The sequence below is a fragment of the Bolinopsis microptera genome, chromosome 4, assembly GCF_026151205.1.
Source record: "Bolinopsis microptera isolate Bmic1 chromosome 4, MBARI_Bmic_1.0, whole genome shotgun sequence".
Lineage (NCBI taxonomy): Eukaryota > Metazoa > Ctenophora > Tentaculata > Lobata > Bolinopsidae > Bolinopsis > Bolinopsis microptera.
The window spans coordinates 12,719,163-12,728,182 of record NC_087075.1 but is presented as its reverse complement, the minus strand read 5'-3'; the positions used below and the strand labels follow the sequence as shown (position 1 = coordinate 12,728,182).

The 9,020-nt window shown below is 36.2% G+C and overlaps 1 protein-coding gene and 1 long non-coding RNA gene across 2 annotated transcripts; one reads left to right on the top strand and one right to left on the bottom strand.

Annotated features, from left to right (window-relative positions):
• Nucleotides 1-916: 916 nt before the first annotated feature.
• Nucleotides 917-4,650, bottom strand: LOC134813821 (zinc finger CCCH domain-containing protein 13-like). Its single transcript, XM_063821700.1, has 2 exons — nt 3,780-4,650; nt 917-3,463 (listed from the first exon to the last, which is right to left on the bottom strand). Exons 1-2 carry the CDS (start codon nt 4,545-4,547, stop codon nt 917-919), a joined length of 3,315 nt encoding a protein of 1,104 aa, XP_063677770.1. The 5' UTR covers nt 4,548-4,650.
• A 1,516-nt stretch (nt 4,651-6,166) lies between these two features.
• On the top strand, nt 6,167-7,679 carry LOC134814204 (uncharacterized). The gene is made up of 3 exons (XR_010160119.1): nt 6,167-6,371; nt 6,614-6,718; nt 7,305-7,679. It is a non-coding gene; the product is annotated as an uncharacterized LOC134814204 (long non-coding RNA).
• The last annotated feature ends 1,341 nt before the right edge of the window (nt 7,680-9,020 follow it).

The window sequence follows — 9,020 nt, the reverse complement described above, 5'->3', positions numbered from 1 at the left end:
TTGAACTTTATTCTCTTCCGGGAGAGTAACTTCTTTTTGTATCGAGGGAGGGTTAGAGTTAGATATCTTTGTTTTCTCTCTCTCAAGTTCCTCCTTCATTGTTTTATACTTGGATCGCACATCCATTCTTTGTTTTTGCCACTTTTTCTTCTTCTTGGACCTTGAAGATGACTTAGTTGATTTTATTTCATCAATGATATCCTTGTTTTCAGCCCTTTTTCCGTCCTTAAGAGCAACCAGGATTCGCTCTTCCAATTGGTCGAGATGTTTTGAATCACTGTCCTCTGAATCACTTATCAGCTTCCTATGAGCATGCTTTGTTGGTGGCATGATTTCATCAGCTCTCTCGGAATCCTCAACTCCATTATCAATCAGTTTAAAACATAAGGAAAAGTCGGGAAGAATTGAAGTGTCTTCTTTTGCTTTAGCACGGATATTGTATAGTTTATGGTTGAGCCTTTGAGCTCTCCAGTTTTCTTCGTCGTCATCAACAGTATTCGAATATTTGCCTGGTAAAGATGCTTCTTCATCATTCATTTTTTCCTGCAGCAAGTTCAACTTGGTGTTGATCATCCACTCCTCTTCAGATAAAATTACATTTTCTTCCGCTTTTCTCCGTTCTTTCTCCCTTGTTATCTCTTCTACAGCCACAATTCTTTGTTCCTTGAAATCACTGTATTTAAACTCAGAACTCTGCATATCTGTGTCTTCTCTGTTCCTGAAAGAATCTAAATTGAGATTCCCATTCTTTTGCCAGGCAGATGTGAGTTTCTTTTCCAACTTCTTAAATGTGCTCATGTTTGAGCTTTTGGTTCTCACTCGAATCTGTCTGAATGGTTTGGGCGGTGTTCGTGTTTCGTTGTAGTTCATCCGATAATTTTGTAGAACTTCGAATCGTTTAGCCCTCCAGAATTCTTTAGGTTTCACCTTTTTCGCCCGTTTTTTGCAACTTTTCAAGTTTCTTCCACGATTTTTCAGGCTCCCTTTGAGTATCCCCCAATAAGAATTCAATTTTCCGAATATCTTTTTCTAGAAGAGGAGAATCCAATTCCTTTTCTAAATATTGTCTCAATCTCCCTTTAGAAGATACGATTCGCGAAATGTTCATATCATTCTGACCAGTTTTTCTCAACAAAGAAACCAGCCCATCCGTTAACTCTTCCTTGTGCATTCCACTCTCATCAGCAATCAATTGTTCTGCATACCACTTCACTTTAAGGTTTCTATCCACAGACAGAATCATGTTGTCCACTGAGTCAAGAGGGGAAGCAATGTCCTCTTCCAAAATATGTGAGTAGATTGGAGGGTTTATTACACCTCGGTTTTCCAATCGCTTCGTCATGAAATCTGGACTTTCCCTTGTGTTCTCAAGTTCATCTTCGGCTATTCTTTTTATCCACTTGTTCGAGTTTAAACGTGATCCTTTTGCCCAGTTCTGCTGTAGGATCTTATCAAAGTGGAACAACTTAATGTCAAGTTCGTCTAACGAATCACTTGCATCAGAATCAAATTCATACTCTTCTCCTCCGATTGATTCGACATAAGTATGAGTTGGAGGTTCCAGATCTAACTCATCCTCTTCATTCTCGCGGTACCGGACCATTCTAATGCACTTTGGCTGTCTAGAACCTTCTTCCATATCAGACCAGATCATGTCTTTGACTCTCTGCTTAAACCTCTCCCAAGCTCCCTCTTCTTCTAGACTTTTTGTGTTGAGCGGCACTTCGATCAGGACGCTCTCGTATTGAAGAGGTTTCTTTAGATTTGTCATAGGTGGTGGTGTAGGTTTGACGTAAGGTTCTACTGTAAACGTTTTTCCATCTTTTGCCCCCGAAATATTTCGTTTTAAGAACCCTTTGTGGTCAAAGACTTCGCCGCTTTTAAGGCCGATAAGAAGTCTCTCTTCTAATGAGTCTATCTCCTCCACACCAGAGGCTTCAGATCTATCAGTGACATGGGAACTACCCGAGGAATATACGTTAAGTTTGTTATCATTCTCCATTGTGTCAGCACCCAAGAAGTCCAGTCTCATTACATTCATGTAGTCAATATCAGAAACATCTTCCTGCTCAGAGTTCACTTTGGTAGGCTGATCAGGACTGACTTCTATCATGTTTTTACTTTCCTCCGTCTTTGAGTCCTCTACAGTCTCGTCAGCATCTAATTGCGATGTTGCCTCCTTTTCTCTAGGAAGTTCTGATTGATCACTTTTATAAGCAACCGAGATTTCCGTCTCATTTTCCTCCTCGTCAACAACTTCTTTCGGCCGATCTATTCTTATACTCACGCTCCTCTCCAAGTCAAAATCTTGTTTCATCATTTCTTCAAAATCAATTTCTTTTGTGTCCGTTAAACATAAGGATTCAGAAGACTGCGAGTATAAAGTAACACTGTCCTGGTCCCAATTTTTCAGCACCCTCCTTTCTAACCGACTTACTTTCTCATCAACGTCTTCTCTCTGTTTCTTCTTTTCTTCTCTTTGTTTCTTCTTTGGCTTTCCTTTATTCCTCTCTGAAACTTTATTTTCTGACATCTCTGTTACGGGGGGTTGTACTTCTACTGCCGGTAGGTTTATAATTTGTTGTCGATACTTGTTAAGTTCCTCGTTAGTGATTTCCAAGTTTTGTACCGTCAAGGTCACGGCATCAGTCGCTACTTCTTTATTTTCTTGCAACGGAGTTGGAGCATCTGGAGTCGGTTTTGGGCTATCCAACGGCTCTATTTTCTTTGCGTCTGACTCTTGCAGTTCTTTCAATTTTTTGTCGAAATCGTCTGTCGACTTCTTAAACTTCTTTTTCTTTGTAAGGTCACTAGTATTTTGAGACTTCAACTCGGGTGTTATTAAATCTGGTTTAACATACTGAAATTCATAGCTCCTGTCTGATAAATCACGTGGTTCTGGTTCTTCTCTGACCGGGATCAGCCCTGTAATCTGCTCAACTGTAGGTTGGGTTATATCTCTTTCTCTTTCTCTTTCTCTTTTAGGGGGTGTCAGCATGTTATGGTATCTCACTTTTACCCTGTTCATAGTGTTGGACAGATTTGGATCACCAGGCTTCGTTTCTATCTTCGTGACCTTGTAAGTGGGTATGTCATCTTGATGCAATGCTGCTTCGAACCTTTTGAAAATAGTATTTTCAGTTGACTCAGGAAGTACCAAATGTTTGTCCTGTAGAAGTTTCCTCCTCTGTAGAGCGTACTGTGTATCAGGTGACCGTGTTTCTTCTTCTCTCTTTAGTAAATTAATTGTATTTAGATCTATTTCCATTTTTAGAGGTATTACTTCTGCCTGTTTGGTTGGTTTTAGACCCTTTGTGTTTAGAACCTTGAGTGATGGTGTTTTTGTGAGTTCATCCTCACTTGCCGTTTTCTCCTCTTCGTCATAAATATTTTCTCTTCTCTCTGCTTCCGTAGCATCTTCAGGATTAATTTTCCTCTGCTTTCCTCCTCTGGGAACTCCGTGCTGGAAGATGTTTCAAATTGTTGTTTTCTTGTTTAATCACAGAATCTTCGTGCGTTACAACTTGCGTTACTTCACATGGATCAGGTGACTTGAGCCAGTCTCTCAGCTCATCTTCCAACCCGTCATCACCAAACACGTTTGTTTTCCCTGATCCCATCATGTCTTTAATCCTCACACTATTCCTTGACCTTTTCTTTCTCTTTCCAGAAGTTTTCCTTGATCTCCCACTCATTTTGGAGTGATCATCCTTTTTATCGTCAACTTCTGAAGTGTGTTTCTTTGTCCTTTCTTTGCTTAATGATCTCGAATGTCTCACTTTACGCTTTGAATCTCGATCTCTTTCTGATATCTTTCCCCCGTCATCTTTACTGAAGTGGTCACTTGATTGTTTCACCGATCTATGTTTTACTGCTGCTGACTTGTTTTCTTTTGAAGATGCTTCTTTAGATTTAGAGGATCTTCTAGATCTCTTCTCAGTATTATTTTTACTTTCCCTCTCTTTATCTGAATGTCTTTTTGATCGGCTCTTGTCTGATGATTCCATTTTTGATCTTGATTTATGTGGTCCCTCTGACCTCTCCTTTGATTTTGAAGTTCCTGACTGTTCTCTTCTTTCTTTCGACTTTTTTGACCGCTCTGAATTTTCAACCCCTCCGGACTCGTCCTTTGATTTTGGTCTGTGCGATCTTTCTGACCTTTTTCTTGATTTTGATCGTTCTGATTCGTGTAATCTGTCAGAGTTACGGACATAGTGCTCTGACCTATGAGACTTGGTTAAGTTTTCACGACTTTTGTGGGATCTATCAGCTTCTTCTTCTGGCACAATCATTTTCCGTTCATTTTTAGAGTCTGACCTGCGAGATCTCTTAGATTTGGATCTGCGAGAACTTTTATCAGGTTCAGATTCATGTCTTGATCTGGTTCCTTGATTGGTGTAATCCTCCGCAGACTTTCTTGTTCTTCTAGAATGTTCACTTCTTGTTCTAGACCTGCCATCTTTACTTTTTCTTCTTGACCGGCCTGATTTTTCTGACGACTTTTCTGTTTTATTCGGTTTACTTTCAATCTGTTCGTCACTCTCCATGACTTTATACTGAAAGAGATGCGAGAAAATAATAGCCTTAAATATGTTTATATTAGCATGGAAGTTCAAATTCAGAAATAAATTTCAGATACAGATTTCGAATTGAAACTTTACAAAACGTGAAGCAGCTAAACTTAATGAGCTTAGGGAATAAAGTTCGGCTTAAAACCTAATATATTGTATCTTAGCCATTATATAACTACTATATATAATATATATAATTTATATATAATATAACTACTATATATAATATAACTACTATATAATATAACTACTATATAATATATAACTACTATATATTATATAACTACTATATATAATATAACTACTATATATTATATAACTACTATATATGATATAACTACTATATATAATATAACTACTATATATAATATATATAATTTATCTACACATCAACAAGAACAAACCGTGGTTAGCTAACTGTCTACTTTCCGCTGGTTCTCTGCTGAAATAGCACACATATCTTATTATCCGTATTCCGTCAGCAAATCAAGCTATTCTTACAAAATACACAAACTGCCTATATGTGCTATTATAGCCCACAGCATTTTATCCAATTATTATTAGGTATTTTAAACCCTTAGAGTGAGTAGACAGCCCCCTTATTAACATACACCGTACTATTTGTTGGAAATTAGGCCCTCTCTGAAGACAGTATAACAATACACTAGGATCCCATCAGAGTCAATTTATAGACAGAAGCAAATATAATTATTGACTTTATTTATATCTATTGTCATTTATTAATCAACCAAGATGATTTATCTATTTATTACCGCTTATTGCGGATATCCCTCCCCCTCCCTCGCTTATTGCAGAATCAGTCTGTACAACTTGTTAATTGTTATGTGTTAAGTAATCATCATTGTAAAAATAAATGATGTAATCGCCCTAAATCATCAAGATTCCTTTATTTAACAAATATGTCGGCTCATCAAGAATTTCAACTAATGGTAATTTAATGATTTAATGGCTTGCTACAATGAACAAAGAATAATTTGCTCGTAACATTTCGTAATCTATCAAGACGTATTGTTACTTGTTATCTATATCGTATTGTTACCTATCATATTGTATCAGTGTACCCTGTCAATCAGCTATATAACGTTCAATGAAGGGTTTCGTTACTTTGTTTTGACACGAGACAGTGAGCGAGGAATTTGCTTGATCCATTCCGCCACCTGATAATAGGATAATTACTAGATAATAGGATAATTACTAGATAATAGGGTAATTACTGTCTAGTTTAATGAAAAGAAGCGCCACACCCAGCGGGATTACCATGTATATAAGCAGAGTCAGCAGGGTCGAGTTCATTGGCTTATCATTGTAAATTAAGTGGTTTACTTAGTTTATTTAAGTTTAATTGCGCTTGAAATATTGACTATCAGTTTATTGAAGTCACACCGTGGTTTCATTATTTAGTGGAACCTTTATTTTATTTGGACACCCATGTCCCATGTCAGCGTTTTGATTATCGTTACTTAAGTTAAAAGAGCATTAGTGAACAAAATTAAGGAAATTTGACAAAAAATAAGATTTATTTTGATCAATCTCTTTCCATAATTACAGTTCACGTGAAAAATGAATATTAAATGGTTTTACAGTTCACATATTATATTGATAAAAATTAACATGTAACTTGTGTCACCACTTTTATTAACGTAATATTCAAGAAATGTATTGTTTTCTCATTTGCTCCTTTTAATTCTAAATTTAATTTTTAACACCATATTATAGGTTTAGGATACTACTGAAGATAACAATGAAGATTACTATAGTGCTCGTTCTTGCGTTTATTGGGTAACAGCACTTTTAATTTAATTGATGAAAATCATCTTCAATATGATCATACAACTATACAAACTACACGTTTATAAAAATATTACGAAGAAATGTTCAAAACAGACACTCGTTTGTTAGTTTGATTTACCATCAAATAGATAGATTAAAATCAAATACATTTCTCAAGTACATTTCTCAAAGTACATTTCTCAAAAGTACATTTCTCGAAAGTACATTTCTCAAAAGCACATTTCTTACAGGCTGGTAATGGTTGCTGAATCTAAGAACATACCCGAATACGCCGACGATTATTATCTCCAATCCGTTAAAAGGGCCGACGAGGAGATCGCTATGGCCGAGAGAGGGTAGGAATTGTTTTGTAAACTTTTATACTATTACCAGTATATTAATGCTTTTCATACAAAGTTACAACAAAGTCTTCATGTTATGTATCCTGGGTTTGGACAGGATATTACCCGCTTAAATATTTCCATCGCGTTACATAATACTAAATAAATGTAATAGATTCGTAGTGTTGTAATTAGTTTAAAATATATTACAGGTTATTGTGTAAAGTAATTGTCAGCTTTAGTAATCTCGCTACAGTTTACTTTACACAATAAATGAAATAGTATTAATTCAATTATAACGATCAATATTTACATTAAAAATTTGACGACGAAATTTATTTCAAACAAAATATATAATTGTAAAATATAATGCTTTTGGACACGAAGGGAAACACACACACGTAAGGCTTGAAATCTTCGTACAACTACATCGCTTAGAGCCTGTAAAAACATTTAACTTTAATTGTAAAATAGTTATCCACTGTAAAATAGTTTTTAACGAAATCGGAGCAAATATGAACATACAATTTATCAAATACTAAATAGGACTATAACTGATGAATCTGTGCTAAAGAACCTGAAACCTGTAATCTCAATACAGGTATACAGAAGAAATTGCAGCCTTGAAAAGAGATATTGAGAAGAGTGAACAAGTTAAAGAGGCTGAAGTCGAAGCTATCAAAAAAAGATGGTGCTATCCGATATTTACCTGCGGAGGGTAGAGGGAATAGAAAGAAAAATAGAAATGACTTTTTGAAGCTTTGGACTTATTATCATATCGTACCTTTAGCTCCTAAATTATGATTTTAATCGGTGTGTCTGACTTTTCTGGATAATATGTTGACTAGTTTTATAATTCTTGATCACAAAAAGTAAAAGGTTTATTCATTATACATGGGTAGAGTTAATATTACATGCTTTGTTCAATGCAATGTTAAAAATGAAAAATATCATTAACACAAAATTCAAACTGAAATCGTGTTTTTATTCGCCTAAATTTCTGCAATTGATAAAATCTAAAACATTTGTGAGCACATATCCATCTTTAAGGTAATAATTATAAGTAAAGAAGTTGAATACAACGAAAGTGGTATAACTGTAAACAAGCGGTTTCATATTATTTCGTTACACCTGTTTTTGACGAGTCAAGTTATTCAAAGTACAGCAAGGCCGACCAAGACAAAGCTACTTGTCTTTGTTACTGAAGGAAGTTGGGACAAACTCTAAAGAGGAACTGCGAACCCTGATGCGGGACAGGGATATATGGAGGGGGTTTTCTGGCGTAGATCGGACTTAGCTCCGACATAGTAGTAGTAGTAGTAGTTGATTTGAATTGGTAGTGGTCAAAGTAAATCGGTTGATAGTAAATCAGTTGAACTTGAAGGTTTTGGTTGATCATCATCCACTGGAATCAGGCCATCACCCCCTTTTGAGTGGAATAGTAACCATATCAACAGTTACGTAACCATAGCAACAGTTACGTAACCATAGCAACAGCATTGTTGCTGTCTCTAAGATGCTTTCTTAAGCGGATGCGCTTGTTTTGTTTCCTGTAGAGATTAGAATATAAAAATAGAGACAGATCAGTAATATAAAACTTCCCATTCAATAATTGCAATCAGGGTTCAGATAAAACCAAAATCGAGTACATCGACACAGCTTTGTTATTTGGCTATTTTAAGTTACGCAAATTACCTGATTTTCAGGAAAATCGAACTCAAGCCTCGGCTTGATACATGTTTCGTATTCAAATATCGCCTTCGCGCGCGAAAAGTGGCATGCAACGACCAACGTATGTCAAGCCTCGGCAAGCAACTTCTTAATCTCGTGAGCAGATTTCTCGGTTACCAACTGAAAAGTCTAGTTGTGACGTCATGTTATAACGTCACCACACGGTTCTATGACGTCATAGTGACGTCATGGTGATTAACCTAAAGTAAAGGTATATTTGCCATGCAGGGTGGTGTGAAATATATCCTTGTGTTTAACCTAAAGTAAAGGTATATTTGCCATGCAGGGTGGGAGTACCTTTACAAAACGAGTGCTGACACTGACAGTGTAATTCTGTGCTTTCTTTTCGTCATTAACTGCTATCAGATCGTTTAGAACTTTCTAAAATAACGCAGTTAACAACTCAACTATTAACGGGTGATACTCGTTAAATATTTGTTCCAAATATAAGGTTGTCATGCAGAGTCCTATCAACTATTAGTTAGGGATTTATGCAAAATGTCTGCGAACAAATTTGCGACAAGCAGTTTTCTGCAGGAATGTGTTGTCCATAGTGGAACCACAAAAAATATTCAATCTGGATCTG